This window comes from Muntiacus reevesi, chromosome 8 (genome assembly GCF_963930625.1).
Source record: "Muntiacus reevesi chromosome 8, mMunRee1.1, whole genome shotgun sequence".
In the NCBI taxonomy this organism is placed as follows: domain Eukaryota; kingdom Metazoa; phylum Chordata; class Mammalia; order Artiodactyla; family Cervidae; genus Muntiacus; species Muntiacus reevesi.
The window spans coordinates 93,186,854-93,204,727 of NC_089256.1; the positions used below are offsets into that span (position 1 = coordinate 93,186,854).

At 38.3% G+C, this 17,874-nt stretch overlaps 1 protein-coding gene across 3 annotated transcripts in view; it reads right to left on the bottom strand.

Moving 5' to 3' along the window:
* The window catches only part of RNF13 (ring finger protein 13), a 119,813-nt gene that overhangs the window by 69,408 nt on the left and 32,531 nt on the right, over window positions 1-17,874 (bottom strand). For all 3 annotated transcript variants that reach the window (XM_065942465.1, XM_065942463.1, XM_065942464.1), the window contains exon 3: window positions 11,921-12,001. In XM_065942465.1, the coding sequence (XP_065798537.1) occupies window positions 11,921-12,001 (81 nt within the window). The remainder of the gene's footprint in view (window positions 1-11,920; window positions 12,002-17,874) is intronic.

Here is a 17,874-nt window from a genome sequence, read left to right on the forward strand (position 1 = left end):
CACCCCCTCATCCAATCAGCAATGTCACTACATGGACTCTGAATAGCTTAGATCAGACTTTGCCTAATTTTATTCTTAACATAAGCAGAACCAGACATATAGCAGATTCTCTTTTAGACTTCTTTCTCTCAGTATTGTATTTCTCAGACTCATTCCTGCTCTTCAGCAACCATACTGTTAAGATGTATTTGGCAGATCTTACATTTTCATTTCTCTATGGCATTACATGGTATGAATATACCAAAATGTATTCTACGGGTGAGCATTTGGGTAACTTATAGTAGGCACTACTGCAAACAGTGTTGTTATAAACTTTCCAGCACAAGTATTTTCATGAACACATGTGCAGGATGTTTATGCACAAAGAGGAACTATAGGATATCAAGCAGGATCACAGAGTCTCAAGCTTTAGTAAATATCACCAAGCAATTCAGTTTTCCAAAGTGGTCTGGGTTACCATGTTTTAACTGGAAAATTCAAATAACCTAAAGTCAAAAATCATTCTGAATATAATTGTGTTTTAACACTTCCAAAGTATTTAGAACTGTGAAACTGCAGGGTAAGTGTTATGAGAGAATGACTTTGGTTGATAAATCACACTGTTAGTGAAGTCAAAAAGAGACAGATAATTTAATACAATGGTTTTATTTATAGGCCTGTTTCAGGCTGAAAAGCCTCAGACTCTCTCCCCTTCAGTCTGAACTGAACAGCAACCATACAGTGAACAAAACTAAGAAGAGTGTGTGTGCGCACTGTATCTTTAGCCATGTCTAGCTCTTTGCGACCCTATGGACTGTAGCCCACCAGGCTCCTCTGGCCATGGGATTTTTCAGGCAAGAGTACTGGAGTGGGTTGCCATGCCCTCCTCCAGGGAATCTTCCTGACCTAGGGTAAGGAGAGTATATGCAATGATAATGTCAACAAAATGCTGAAAGCAAGGGAACAGAGCATCGTTCCCTTTGTAAGAATATAAAAGTAAAAGCATGAAGGAAAAAAAAGCAGTGGGCTGTTTTGTCCGTGAATGCCTGAAGTTATTAATAACTAATAACTGCAGTAAAGGCAGTCAGTTAACTTTTGCTGAGCCATGGCACTGAGCACTGTGTCAGGCCCTATGCCCTTTAAACGCCCTGATTCATTTAATCTTTGAAACAACCCGATGAGGTAACTCCTATTGTTATATCCTTATTGTAAAGAGGAGGAAACTGAGTCTCAAGAGTTAGGTAACTTGCCTAAGAGCTTACACAGAGTAGGCATGTAATCCCAGGAAGTCTAGCTCCAGACCCTACATTCTCAACCACTCTGCCTTACTCCCCGTGCTGGACCAAAAAAACCCCAAAAAACAGGGGAAGAACAAAATGGGCAATAAGAAGAGAAATGCACTTTTACAAAAATGAACAAATCGTTAGCCTAAAAGGCAGTTAAGGTTGATTCTAAAGTTTAATACAATAATTTCAAATGATAAAGATGTTAATCGAACCTGTCATAACTTTTACATTCAAACACAGACAAAAAGAGTCACACTGGTCAATCAGACTTTATCAGCTAACGTTTTCCTAACATGTGACAGATTAATTTGTTTCTAGAATGTTAAAAAGATCCACTGCCATTTTCTCTCATGCTTTGTTAGACCATTCTTCTAAAATCTACTAGTAACTTTCACATACAAGGTACATTTAATTCCCTTTTCACAAACTGCTGGAGATTACTCTCCTCTTAGGCAGTAAAACACCCCTTAACCATTACTCATTAGTTTAAGTTCAACAAGATAAAACAAAATAAAAACAACATGCAGTACAAATGCACAGATCAGAGAAAATTATTCTATGTGAGGCAGCAACAGAAAAGGTGACGTTTGACTTGGTTCTTAAACTTTACTATAGTTCAATCTGGTGCCCAAACCTAATAATATACTACTATAAGTGATCTGACCAATACAACAACAGACAGGAAATATCACACTTTAACCTTTTCTAGATACTACATGTCAACTGATGCACCATAAAACCAAATTAGGCTTTTGACAAACACATTACAGTCCTTTCAACAAAATTTTGACATGCTGCTACTAAGCTATATTTCTTCTCTTTTCAGAACCTATCTTTTAAGACTTAAGGGCAGATTTAATTCTAGTATCAAATTTGATTCTTAAAAATACAACATAGGGGTACTCTTTTGCCCCCTTCTGATGCCTATGTCAGAAGCTTTTTCTATCTCTTTTATACTTTAATAAAACTTTATTAAAAAAAAATAACAACATAATATATAAAAACATAAGGATTGTTGCCTTGAGTTTTACCTAACATAGAAGTAGCTATTTGTCAGGATTTTGATTTTATAAATCTCAAGCTCTAGGAGGAAAGTCCACTCAGTACAGGCTTCTCTGTGCACGTAGAGAAAACAAAATCACTGCGCCCTCTGGTGGACAATGCTTCTTAGCTAGCAATAGGTGGCACACTGTTTCACCAGCATACCCGCACATACCGTTACCATTCTCAGGAAAAATTAAAACCTGCCACTTCATTTTGAACCAACAGGGATTTACATGGCAGAGTCAGCAGTAAACAATCCACTTGCCGATGCAGGAGACATGCTGAGACACAGGCTTGACCCCTGGGTCAGGAAGATCCCCTGGAGGAGGACATGGCAACCCACCTAAGTGTTCTTGCCTGGAGAGCCTCCATGCACAGACAGGCCTTGCAGGCTATAGCCCCCAGAGTCGCAGACTGGGACACGACTGAAGCGACTTCAGCACACACACGGTGAATCAACAAAGTCGAAGATTAAAAGCTCAAAAGACTGGTACACTTGTAGGACTTGATACATCCAACAAGATGGTTTCTTTTAAAAAGAGGAATTCTAAGTGAACTGAACTTACACTGTAATTACATGTCCTTTAAAATGGTCTTCTATATTGTCATATAATCAATAGACATCAGTAAGGACTATTTATTCATATTTTATAGTCCATAGTACTTGGCAAATCCTCTGAGAACATAAAAGCTTTAAATGTGTTAATCAATTAGAGTTCTTAACAAAATCCTTGATAACAAAAAGTTCAGAAACAAAGAAAGTAAATCTGTGAAAACTTAAGAGACAGTACAGAAATTCCCCTTCAGTTTTACAAACAAAAGTGAATCCTGAGTAATATGTCATCATCATAAGTGTCTGCAATTTGTCATTATCACAAGCCAGTCATGTGCTGAGTACGTAAGTCGTGTCCGACTCTTTACAACCCTCTGGGCTGTGGCCTGCCAGGCTCCTCTTTCATGGGATTTCCCGGGCAAGAATACTGGAGTGGGTAGTCATTTCCTTCTACAATAACTCAGTTAGAGTTGAGCACAATCTAGTTAACTAAAGTTGAATATAGTCTGGTTATCAGGCTGGATTAAGGGGGTCAGAACTTCAAATTACCGATAGCAATGGTCAGATCCTAACTGCTGAAATGATTTCAGTATGCAGTGTTCAAAGAGAATGGTGAATAGCAAGCAGGGGTGGTGCAGGCTCGCAGATAAAAGTAGGGGGAGCGACACAAAATAATGTGTGTTGGTGTCGGTACTGGATTTTCTGTCAATTTCAAAGATGATGATCACTGATTTCTTTATTAAATGAAATAAGAAATGCAGTAAGTATGGGGGAAAGTAAATTATTTCACCATGGCAAACTCTAATTTAGAGAAGAAGATACTATCAATCTCTCCAAAATGGTCAGAAGTTCATATACCAGCCATACACAAGAAAACTTGGTTTCCCATTTCCTTGTCAGCCACTGATAAGACTTTTTTCTCACTAATCTGATGAGTGTGAAATGACCTTTAATTATACTGTATGCAAGGAGATATTTTTAAGGCTATTCAGTGCAACACTATATAATAGCTAAAAACTGGCATCTTACATATCTACCAATAAAAGAATAAAAAAATAAATTGTAGCATAGTCATAAAATGAAGTACTATTCATTGAAATGAATTAAGACTATATAATAACATGAATTTCAAATACATTGTTGGATGAAAAAGGCAAGTTTAAAAGCCTCATGAAACATAAAAGCATGCACAACAGTGTTCATAAGGTAACATGTTTTATAACATTAAATGGGAAATATACACATAAATTTCAGGGTAATGATTATCTATGAGGGAACCTAACTGGGAGGATAAAAAGAATGTTTCAGTGGTATTGGTAACACTTTATTTCTTCTTTAAAAAATGGTAAAATATTCACATCTAAATAGTAGGTATACTGGTATTCTGTTGTTTCCCTACACTATTCTATTTCCAATATTTCATAATTTTTAAAATTAAGAGCAACCTAAATGTATAATGACACAAGGGATTGGCACATTATGGTATAATTCCAGCACTGCAATAAATTACAGAATTTCTAGTGATGCTATGAATACATATATTTTTACATGAAAAGATACCCATGATATTTAGATATGTTATTATATTGCCAAATTTCAAGAAGTTGCAAAGTAATATACATAAATGGATGATTTTCAAATTCTTCTTTTCACATCCTACATCATCTTAATTTTTATAGTGACCATATATTACTCTTACAACCAGAAAAATAGGTTTTCATGGGCAAAGGAATAAAAAATTACCTTTTTTTTAAGGTAATTACCAATTTTTACCATATCAAATTGATAAAGCCAGCAAGAAAATCTAATGAAAACTACTAAGCGAACAGACACCAGAAATGCCCAGTAGTGAGGCAGGGATGTGTGTGGGCTGACTACGTTGATTTACAGTATCAGAATCTAAGCCTGCTTTTACTTCCAAGGTGGCAGGAGAACAAACAGAACAACATGGGCGGGTCCGAGGATGGTGGAAGAGACGAGGGCCCAAACCGTGGAACAAAGGAGAAGAACCAAGGTTGGATTTTAGGAATCCCACCTAAGACGGGTGAGGGTGAGATGCCGTAGATTTTCTCGTGCGCTCTTCTCAGGCCCTCCCTTTTATGCTGTCTCCAGCTCCCCCACATCTAAGTGAAAAGCTAACATGATGAAATAATTCTTCATTATTTTCTGTCTTTAACGAGATTCTATATTCCTTGATTCAGTAATACATGAATAAGCAATCATCACCTTTGAAATTAACAGGAAAAGGCTTAGTTTATATGTTCAAAAGTCACTGAAGAAGCATTCTTTGAATATGATCGAAGTTTGTGCAATTGAAAATGCCTTTGTATTTTAGAATTCTCCTTTTATGCATAGCCAAGTGGCTTTATTCCTTGTTTTGATGGCCCTATTTCCTTATTTTTCCTTCAAAAAGGAAACTCTGACCTCAGTTTTAGCCAACAAATTGACAGTGATATTGCAACAGCTCATAGGTGACACACATTGCAGCAGTTCTTAGGAGAGAGGCAGCCACGCACGGTCGGCCTTAGCCAAGACCTCCTCCTGTCACAAAGCTGTGCGGTGTCTGGAGGAAAGACACAGCAGCGGCCCTGAATCCCTCCTGAGTATCTGCTGCAAAGGAAGCGAAGGAAGTCTCACAACAACCACATTTCCTTGCTATATTTGCATTTTCCTTCACAGCAAAAAAAACAAAAACCATTCTCTTCTAATCTCGTCTTTACATTAAACAAAATGATTTCTTATAAAATAATCCTAAAATTAACTAGTAAATTTATTTTCAAAGAATAGTACAGTTTGTGAAAAATTAACTGGTGATGATGCTATAAGGCACTAATTTAAGAATAAAGTTCAGAAGAAAAAAACTAATCATAAGAGGAAATCCTTTATTTGTCCTTTGTCTGTCTATATATGAGGAAAGGCAGTCAAGGATGAATCTACCTGCCAAGATCTTTATCTTCTGTCTTCTCGTTGACATGAAGAACTTAGGCTGAGTACCAGGTTACAAAAACACTGTCTACAAACATCACGGTACCAGACTTCCCTGGTGGTCCAGTGCCTGAGACTGTGTGCTCCCAGTGCTGGGAGCCCTGGCTCGACTCCTGGCTAGGGCACTAGATCCCACACACTTTAACTAATAAGAGTTCGTCTGTCTCAACTAAGACCTCATGCAGCCAGATAAATAAATACATGTTTAAAAAAAAAAAAGAGCATGGTAAATCCAGCCCAAAAGGTGTTTTACTGAAAACAAGATTTGCCATTGACAGGAATACTCAGGAAACCCCAAATACTAGGCTTACCTTTCAGAGATAATCTTGATTTGAATTTTTAATAATCATTATTATTCCCCCTACTTGTCAAGGCACTTCTTAAAAGCAAAGAAACAAGAAACCTAGAAAATATTGATCCCCCTGAGACTGGCCTTTGGTATATAACTGAATTATTCCAATGATACTGGTAATATGCAGACAGTCTAATCAGAAACTTTGTTAGCATTACTAATCTACATGATAAAATCCTGACTATGCAATAATGATGCTTTAGTAGTTGGGTATTCGTTCAAAAAGGTAAAAGTAGGGGCCTATTTTACACTATACAATAAAATAATCCTGGGTAGATTAAAGACCTCCCAAGCATGGAGTGAAGGGTATGGGGGAAATTTACAAATTTTGGAGTAAACAGAGAAAAATATTTCAAGGCCTCAGGGTAGGGGAGGATTACTTAAGATACAGAAAATGCAAAACATCAAAAAAGATGTCTACATTAATTTAAACTTAGGCATAATTTTAAAAGGCAATTTTAAGTTAAAAAACACAAAGAAGAAAATATTTATAAGCAATGTAACTAAAAGATTAAGAAATCTGAGCGCCAAAGAATTGATGTTTTTAAATTGAGGTGTTGGAGAAGATGCTTGAGAGTCCCTTAGACTTCAAGAAGATCAAACCATTCAATCCTAAAGGAAATCAGTCCTGAATATTCATTGGAAGGACTGATGCTGAAGCTGAAACTCCAATACTTTGGCCACCTGATGGGAAGAACTGACTCACTGGAAAAGAACCTGATGCTGGGAAAGATTGAAGACGGGAAGAGAAGGGGATGACAGAGGATGAGATGGTTGGATGGCATCACCAACTTGATGGATATGAGTTTGAGCAAGCTTCGGGAGTTGGTGATGGACAGGGAAGCCTGGTGTGCTGCCGTCCGTGGGGCCGCAAAGAGTTGGACACAACTGAGCGACTGGACTAAACTGAACTAAGAGATTAGTGTCTGGACTCCTAAAAGTCAATATTTTAAAGATTTACAAACCAATACAAAAATGGGTTAAAATACAGACAAACTAGAAGCCTGCTTGACCAATAATGCTATATCTCACTAATAATTATATAATGTTACATGCAGGTAGACGTAAGAGATGTGGATTCAATCCCTGGGTCGGGAAGATCTTCTAGAGGAGGGCATGGCAACCCACTCCAGTATTCTTGCCTGGAGAATCCATGGACAGAGGAGCCTGGCAGGCTACAGTCCATGGGGTGGCAAAGAGTCAGACATGACTGAGTGACTTAGCATACATACACGCACATCTCACTAATGTTCGATATCACTAATTATTCAAGAAATCCCAAGTAAAAGCAGTAAGACAGCGCTTCACACCCCATCAAGCGGGCAATCCTTTAATTCTGATGGTAAGTCTTGGCAAGGATATGGCAAAAGAATAACACTTACTTGTAAGTTTTATTTTAGTGAGGCAGGAGAGAGAATGGAATGACAACATCAAACTGAGAGGTTAAAGACCTTCCGCAGTGTCTGACGGGGGCTCTCAGTAAGGAACTCCTTGGGAGGATCTAACTCTGGACAATGTTTAGGTCTCTTATAGGATATTTAGACTTAAAAGAACATACTGATGTCATACGTCTTCCTTTTAGATCTGAGGCACAGACAATAAGGTCTCAAAAAAAAAAAAAAAAAAAAAAAGGTTTTCTGTTAAAGGTACTGGCTAAAACAGCCAATTAAAATATATAACCAAAAACAAAGAGTTTTCCCCAGGTAAAAATATCAAATCTTTCTTTTAAAACTTCAACAACACTACCAGGACATATTTTAATTCTTATAAGATTCACATTTTTACATTAAAGCTAAAATTTTCTTTTGTTACTATTAGCTTAATTGGGGCATATGTAAATGGAATGCAAACAGAATTTCAATTGATATGTGTCATACCATACATATCTAATCTTTTATAAATGTTGGAATTCGGTGATACTATTATAAAAGCTACAGATTCTACAGAATTTTTTACTATATTTTATACTAATATTTTATACTATTATAAAATATACAGATTCTGTCTACAGAACATAAGCCTACAAAAACTATCCCAACTAAACACTCTGGACAAAGCTCAAAAGTAAAAATATTTCTCAGCTATGTCTCTTAATGCTATAACCATACAATATTTTTAAATTAATTTGGTTATATTTTTAACACACCTGTTTAATCAGTTTTATAGACATTACACTACTGTGAGCCACGTCCACTTTATCGTCAAGTCCTCCTTATAAACAACAAGTAGGCTGCTCTGCTGCTGCTGCTAAGTCGCTTCAGTCATGTCCGACTCCGTGCGACCCCATAGACGGCAGCCCGCCAGGCTCCCCCGTCCCTGGGACTCTCCAGGCAAGAACACTGGAGTGGGTTGCCAGTTCCTTCTCCAATGCATGAAAGTGAAAGTGAAAGTGAAGTCGCTCAGTCGTGTCCGACTCTTAGCGACCCCATGGACCTCAGCCCACCAGGCTCCTCCTTCCATGGGATTTTCAAGGCAAGAGTACTGGAGTGGGGTGCCATTGCCTTCTCCTAAGAAGTAGGCTAGCGTTTGTGAATTCTGATTCTGGGCAAAGACAAGCCAGTCATGCAACTATAAAAGCTGTCTATAATGATCCAACAATTTGCAGTTTGTTAGGATAGTCTCTTTACTATCACTGTATTTCACCTATTGGGCTTGCCCTATAACTACAGGGTAAAAGCAGGCAGATATTTAACACAATTTTTTTTCCCCAGGCAGTGAATAAACACAGTTGTCAAAATACCTTTTAAACGTAAACTAAATGTACAATGAGCTTCCCAGGTGGCTCAGTGGTAAAGAATCTGCCTGCTAAGGCAGGACAGTCCGGTTAGGCTCCGAGGTCTCGAAGATCCCCTGGAAAAGAAAATGGCAAACCCACTCCAATATTCTTGCCTAGGAAATCCCATGCACAGAGGAGCCTGGAAGGTTATAATCCCTGGGGTTGCAAAAGAGTCGGAAGTAACTTACTGACTAAACAACAAAATTTACAATAGCACAGAAGAGCTACAATAAGACTATGGTTATCAGGAGTTAATGAAACTGTTTAAAACAAGCTTACTAAGCAGAAAGGTTCTTCACTGAAAAAGGATGGTCAGACTCTTTATGCTGAATGGAAGAAAGGCTGCCAGCTCAAAATCGCTGGTAATCAGAGAAATGCAAATTAAAACAAGATAGTTCTTTGGCCCATCAGATTGGCAAAAGTTTAAAAGACTGATAATATCCAGGATTGGCAAGGCTGTAGGAAAATGGATATTCTTATACCCATTAGTACAGTTTTTTAGAAAAGTAATTTGGTGCATCTAAGAAAATTTTAGATATAAATACCCATGCACTCATTTATTACACTTCCAAACCCCTATCCTAATAAAATAACTGACTTTAGATAAGAAACCAAAATATCTGAATATTTATTAATAGAATATGACGAATAAACTGTGGTCATTCATGTTACAGAATACCAAGCAAGGCTGTGGAAAGATCTCTAAGACATAAGCTAATATGGAGAGGTGGGGGAATCAAATGTAAATACAATAGTGGATACCTTTCTTTCATAGTGCCCAAAGTTTTTGAAACCACTGTTCCCACACTATGATCCTACCTTCCCAAAGTAGACCAAAACAACAAAAATAACAATAACAAGGACTGTATTATCCAGCCTCCCTCACAGCCAGGTAAGTTGCTACAGTATCAATATACAGCTCATAACTGATCTCAGCTCAGTCCCTCAGTCGTGTTCGACTCTTTGTGACCCCATGGACTGCAACACGCTAGGCCTCCCTGTCCATCACCAACTCCTGGAGTTTGCTCAAACTCATATCCATTGAGTTAGTGATGCCATCCAACCATCTCATCCTCTGTTGTCCCCTTCTCCTTCTGCCTTCAATCTTTCCCAGCATCAGGGTCTTTTCTAACAAGTAAATTCTTCGCATCAGGTGGCCAAAGCATTGGAATTTCAGCTTCAGCTTCAGTCCTTCCAATGAATATTTGGGACTGATTTCCTTGAATATCTGGTTTGATATTCACACCTGGTTTCAATTTATTGCAATTCAAAAGCATCAATTCTTCACCGCTCAGGTTTCTTTATGGTCCAACTCTCACATCCATACATGACTACTGGAAAAACCACAGCTTTGACTAGACGGACCTTTGTCGGCAAAGTAACGTCTCTGCTTTTTAATATGCTGTCTAACTTTGTCATAGCTTTTCTAGACTGTGTGGTTTAGAGTCTGTCGATTAGCAAAATCCAGGTGATAGATTTGAGGAAACAGTTTGGCAAAGGGTATCTCTTTGACGAGCTTGGGCAGACATAGAGGCAGGCTGTTTTAAGACCACAGAAGCTTCCTGGTCAGAGACAGGCTCTGTGCTTTTCTCTGGAGGTCAGTGGCTGCCATCAATCTTTTATCATGGCGGTTCCACAAGGCACTTCTGGGTGTTATTGCTGAAACAATCTGGCAACTGCTTCTCCAGGCTGCGATACTCTCAACATCTCTATCCCTTCATAAATTCCTTTCTGGATAAATTAGCTAGAATGGGATTCATTATAAAAATTAAGAAACCTTTCATATACATAATGATAACCACTTATGAACTTTACAAGTTCATAAATGTGTGAACTAAAAAGCACTGGATATTTAGAAAAGGACCTGAAGACTGTGAGAGCACGTAACAACCTGATGCTGAAGCCTAAAGAGGAAACGTGTACAGGAGACAAAGAGGGCGCAGGAGAGCTTTTTCCTTTCTCCTCCACACACCTCTTTCCTGCTTAAATATTTTTACAATGACAAATAGTTGTACAATACTGGGGTTTTTTATCTTTGAAAAACTTAAAAATTGGTACGTCCTTCCCAGAGATGCCTGGTATCCTAGTTGAGAGTAACATCTTTATGGCAGAACAAACTGAAAACATTCTGTGGTACATATATACACAACTTCATGTATTCTCACTTACATAACATAAAAACCTTATATTGGAGCACGGAAGGATTTTTTTTAAGCATGACTCCAGAGGTAGAAGAGAAAGATAATAATATGCAACTATAATACACAAATATAACTTCTGAAACTTTAAAGTTAAAAGATGAAGGACAACTATCTGAGGCATATAAGGCAAATAATAGATTAATACTTTCAATATAAATTCTTACATATCAATAAGAATGGACATTTTAATTTAAAAATGGGCAAAGTCATTAACAAAAACTGGACAAGCTAAATATCCACAGTAAAAAAATTAAACAAAAACATTCAAAAATCCATAGTATTTCATAATATTGCAAAACCATGCAGGCACAGCAAACTAAAATGCAGATCCTCATCTATTAGCATGAAAAGATGTTCTAGTTTACAATTCAGTAAAAATGGCAGGTAACCAAGTGACATATTTCTATGAGTACTAAATATAGGTTCATTATCTGTGTACATAAATATATATGCACAAATATTTGTACATATATCTCAACAAACACATAGCACATATTCTAGAAGAACAGGTCTGAAATATCATGTCAAATGCTAATAGCAGCTAGTTCAGAATAATAAAATACAATCACAAGTAATTTTCACTTTCTTTTTCATACCTTGTCAATAGTCTGAGCCCTTTATGAAAGAATATATATAGGTTTTATAAGTAACAGAAATATTTTCATTCTTTAAACAAATAAAGATCAATAAAGATAGCTTTATTAAATATCCTATAATTTTAATCATATATTACTATTTTCTTACCTTTAAACCTTCAGCTGGAAGTCTATAACCAAACCTTGCTGGAAGGTCATCAAATGTCTGAGATGCGTTTTCAAAATTATACTAAATATAAAATTAAAAACAATCAAGTTACAACAATGTACACATAACATTAAAAACAAAATGGCTGTTAAATTATTTAAATTGTCATTTCCATGGTTCTGATTTACTATCACAGCTTATCACAATAATTCAATTTTGTAAATGCACATCCACTAAGAAAGGAATATACTGACAAAATTTACTACATATACAACTGTTTCAGTTGGATTCTGATTTCATGTAATTATTATTAAACAGAAACAATAATTCTGTAACATTTAACTACTTACTGTCTTCCTGAGTTTTTCCCCATAGACAATTCCCTAGCAAGAAATTTTCTAGACAGATTATTTTCCAGCAAGAATTCCATTTTATTTTCTCTATATTATAAGGGTCTAGATATAAAAGAAGAGATTTACTGGATTTCTGGACCTAGCTTTGAAAGATGCCTTTTCCCCAGAGAAAGAAGGAGTATCAAACCATCCTTTTAAGACTGCCATTTTTTAAGTAATCTGAACATTTTTATCCAGGACTGAAAATGAAAGATCTAAACTCAATGAAATACATACACACAGAGAGCTGAAGGTATCCAATCTCTTTAATAACTCCCCCCTTCCATATAGACACAGATCCCTATGCTACAGTATTTCAGTCCTCCACCAAAACAGAACAAAACAAAGATCTGCTATACTCTGCTATACTTTTATAATGGAGGAGAACAGTAATGATAACTGTAAAATGAGCTTGCTGCATTATTTAAGATGCTGTATTCAATATGCTTTAAGGAAAACAAAAGAAAGGAGGAAGACATGGAACTAAGCAAAAATGGTAAACAAGTAACTTCTGAAACACAGGTGAAATGTACACAGTGAAACAGAAGTTAAGGTAGCTGTCAGTAAACTCTAGGCCAAAGACAGAAAAAACTGTACACAATTAGTGTGAATACAGATTAAAAGGAGTGAGCAAAGCAAGTGCTATGTACAGACAGCACAAGACGGAAGGATGATGCAAATCTTAAACGTTCACAACATGGATTAGGTCACACATCCAGATTGCTGTCCTTACGTCAAACACCCACTGGGGATCCTCATTCTAGCCTCATGTGTCATTTGCCAGAGACAGGTGGATCAACAGCTCTGCAGGTTAACGGCAAATTACAGCTGTGCTCAGATGGAAATACCTCAGGTCTCTCCAACAGAGCAAGCGAACACTGGATCCAGACACTTTCCATCTGTTAGTCCCCTTGTTCATCCTCAACTACACTGTAAACATACTGTCACCAGGGAAAGTGGATGCAGCACAGAGACGTCTTATCGTTTAGTCGCTAAGTGGTGTCAGACGCTTTGTGACTCCGTGGCCTGCAACCAGTCAGGCTCCTTCTGCCCATGGGACTTCCCAGCAAAGAATACTGGAATGGGTTGCCACTTCCTTCTCCAGGGGATCTTCCCAACCCAGGGATCAAAGCCTGTCTCCTGCATTAGCAGGCGGGCTCTGCACCACTGAGCCGTCAGGGAAGCTGAGCAGAGGGACTGGAGAAACTAACAACAGGAAACACAGGATTCGGGCGGTGTGACTCTTCGCCCTATCCTGAGTGTATTAACATACCCATCTTTCATCTATGCTTCTCACTGTGTGTTTGTAATAAATTCAATAAACTGTAACTCAAGTATCCAAATTTGATCACTGAACCTATCTATCCTGTTACCTCTGGGATAATCAGCCTGGAAGTAAACTTGAAAGCCAGCAATGCTTCAGAGTAAATTCTTATTTTAAAAACAATTCATATTTGCAGAGTGCTTTATGGTTTACAATAGAGAAGGAAACAGGAACCCACACCAGTACCCTTGCCTGGAAAATCCCATGGACGAAGGAGCCTGATAGGCTACAGTCTGTGGGGTCGCAAAGAGTCAGACACAACTGAGCAACTTCCTGTTATGGTTTTCAAAGTGCTTTAGTCAACAAAGTGCTTTTACCTCCATTATCACAATGTTTCATTTAATCTCTTAATTAAAACACCCTCCTTTAATTGATTTGATTAAATTATGATCAGCTTTGAGCTTGAGACAGTTATTTAACTCCTCCAAGGCCAAAGACACTACCGTAAAATAAGGAAATAGATCTAGATCAACACAAAGAAAAAGATGGATGTGTACAGGCAATACTTTTTCTAAAATGTACTTTTAAGATTAGGAAATGAAAAACCTACAGCTGTCCTAAAGTACCCTTTTATAACTTCCTATTACTGAGAAGTTTCATGCTTTTGGCTAGAATTCCAGAAATAAAATATCTAGCTTGAACTATAGTACTTGTAACATTGGGACTTGGAATCCAAGTTTTGTTAGTGAGTGAGACTCATTTTGAAACTCCTTTACCTTTTCTCAGGAAAGCAAATGTTACTTTGCTCAAACTGCTTTTTACAATCACATTGTTTAAAAAAAAAAAAGTTTCCATCATGAACAAGACAAACAGAAAAATCTTTAGCACAAAAGTGCTTTCACTTTTGTAAAGTAAGGGAGAGCAAGGGGGCCACTGATGCTCGTGAAATTAAAACACACTCACAGTTAAAACAGAAATAAAATTATTCCTCTCTGGAATCTCAGGCTCAATGACTATTGTGCTTTAGTTTTAATCTACTTATTTTGAAAAAGTCTCCTCCTAACTAGTTCTCCTTGACAGCAGCCCTAACAGAAATTTAATTCAATTCTGTTGTTCACTTGCCAAGTTGTGTCTGACTCTTTGCGACCCCATTGACTGCAGTACAAAAGGCTCCTCTGTCCTCCACCATCTCCCAGAGTTTGCTCAAATTCACATCCACTGAGTCAGTGACGCGATCTAACCACCTCATCCTCTGCTACTCCTTTCTCCTTTTGCTTTCAATCTTTCCCAGCATCAGGGTCTTCTAATTCAACTTAAAAAGTAACAAATGGCTAACAATTATGGAACATTTAAGACATCATACTAAACATTTATTCAGGCATTCACTTATTTAATCTTTATGACAATACTATAAGTCATCTATTATTATCATCATTCTAATTTTACAGACTGACTATAGAATAAAATACCCTGCTTGAAAATAACTTGGTCTAGTAAATGAGAAGAACTAGGATTCTAATCCAGGCAGTCTTCTCCAACACCACAGTTCAAAAGCATCAATTTTTCAGCTCTCAGCTTTCTTCACCATCCAACTCCCACATCCATACATGACCACTGGAAAAACCATAGCCTTGAATAGACGGACCTTTGTTGGCAAAGTAATGTCTCTGCTTTTTAATATGTTGTCTAGGTTGGTCATAACTTTCCTTCCAAGGAGTAGCATCTTTTAATTTCCTGGCTGCAATCACCATCTGAAATGATTCTGGAGCCCAAAAAAATAGAGTCTGACACTTCTTCCACTGTTTTCCCATCTATTTCCCATGAAGTGATGGGACCAGATGCCATGATCTTAGTTTTCTGAATGTTGAGCTTTAAGCCAACTTTTTCACTCTCCTCTTTCACTTTCATCAAGAGGCTTTTTTAGTTGTTCACTTTCTGCCATAAGGGTGGTGTCATCTGCATATCTGAGGTTATTGATGTTTCTCCTGGCAATCTTGATTCCAGCCTGTGCTTCCTCCAGCCCAGCGTTTCTCATGATGTACTCTGCATGTAAGTTAAATAAGCAGGGTGACAGTATACAGCCTTGACGTACTCCTTTTCCTATTTGGAACCAGTCTGTTGTTCCATGTCCAGGTCTAACTGTTGCCTCCTGACCTGCATACAGGTTTCTCAAGAGGCAGGTGTGACTCTTACCAGGTACCAGAAACAAAGCCGAGTAAGACAGAGCCCTGTCCTCCGGGCACCCGTGGCCTCGGGGACTCACCGGCCAGGCAGCGACGCACTCTACAGTAGCATCTCCACACCCTGTGTGTGTCTCAGTCGTGTCCAACCTTCGCAACCCTTTGGACGGTAGCCCGCCAGGCTCCTCTCTCTATGGGGCTTTTCAGGCAAGAACACTGCAGTGGGTTGCCATTTCCTCCTCCTGGGGACCCTCCTGACCTCGGCTTGCGCCCGCGTCTCCTCTGTCTCCTGTAGACTGCAGGCAGATTCTTTACCCACTGAGCCATCGGGAAAGCCCCCCATGTCCTCTAAGAACTCACCAACTAGCTGGACCAAACTGTTGCCAGCAAATTAACAGTCAAGTGGGAGCGTTTCACTGCCAAAAACAAAATCATCTGGCATACAAACAGCATCACTTAACACTGGCTACAGCTTTTCAAAAGCAACATCCTAATACCTGTCCAAAACGGAGCCAGAATCAACCTGATTTCCAACTTGCTTAAATTTTATTATTGCAAATACAGATTACAGTGATGTTCTTATTCAATTAAAAGAAAAAGCTAATGTTTTCTACCGTTTAACTCACTTCCTCTGAATGACTGTGTTACCACATCCGGTTCCTCTGCCTCAATTTTTAGTTCCTCTTTTCCCCCAGACACATGACCCCACAACCGACTCCCCACCAAGCTACCTCTGCATTCCTGTCAGTCTCAATCGTTACTGTCAATATAAAGACCAGATTTAAGTTGCTCTCAGGCTGAATAGTTCCTTCACTAGAAGACATCAACCTGCATTCCACACTAACCTGTCTGAGGCACAGGCAGCAAGGTTGGCAAGGACTGATTGTTCTTCTCTCTCTGACATTTTGTGCTGTATCTAAATTAAAAAATACTACTGAAGGGACTCCCCTGGTGGTCCTGCGGTTAAGAATCCGTGCTCCCAATGCAGGGGGCAAAGGTTCGATCCCTGGTTGGGAAACTAGATCCCATATGCTGCAATGAAAGCTCCCTCCTACACACGGCAACAAAGACTTGGCATAGCTAAATAAATAAATATTCTTTAAAAAAAATACAATTTAAACAGTCACATAAGACCAAGGGAGTGAGTGAAGGATGATGAGAATGATTAGTTACAGTGAAGATAAAAAGATAAAACATTTACTACGTGTAGATACTAAACAGTTTACCTTATTTAATCATTACAACACTCCAGTTAAAAAATTAAAAATGGAGGCATTTATAATGACTAAGTATTTGATCCATATCACATAGCCAGTCAAATTCCCAGAGCAATTCACTGAAAATCATTTCACCCTTCACATAGCTGAACCATAGAATAGGTGAACATTCATTTAAGGTTAAGAAAAAAAAAAAAGAATCTACAGGAGACCCCAGTTCGAACCCTGGGTTGGGAAGATCCCCTGGGAAAGAGTCCCTGGCAAACCACTCCAGAACTCCTTTCTGGAGAATCCCGTGGACTGAGGAACCTGGTGGGCTACAGCCCACGGGGTCACAAAGAGTCGGACATCACTGAGCAACTGGTACTTCTGCCTCAGATGAAAAGGAAAGAACGCAGGAATCAACAGAGGGCGAAAAAGGTACGGAAACCAGCCTGGCTCTCTGAAGTTCTAGTGATTGTAGGCCCTTCCACAAGGGCCACAGGATGAAGAAGCATGGCTGAGGACCACAATAAACTTTGGTCAGCAACAACTGTGGCCCTTCTCTTTCTTACCCAATATTAATAGGCAAATCACTTGCACCCAGAAAGAAAAACCAATAAATCCTTAGCACAGTACCAAGCGTACACACACATCACACGTACAGATACAGTTAATTCTTCTTTTTCTAACTTCACAGAAATGAGAAATAGCAAGCATATACACTTCCTAGTACAGAGGACAGTAAGACAGTAGCTCAGAGAGGACTAAAAGATTTTGATGAGCAGCCTTCTCCTCTAAAAATTATTCTACCCACCATCAAAGATAAAATCATTAGGCTTCTCCTCATTAAATTAAAAATGTTTATGGCTGTTTGTACAATGTTTTAAAATATCACTATCAGAGTCATTACAGCTACACT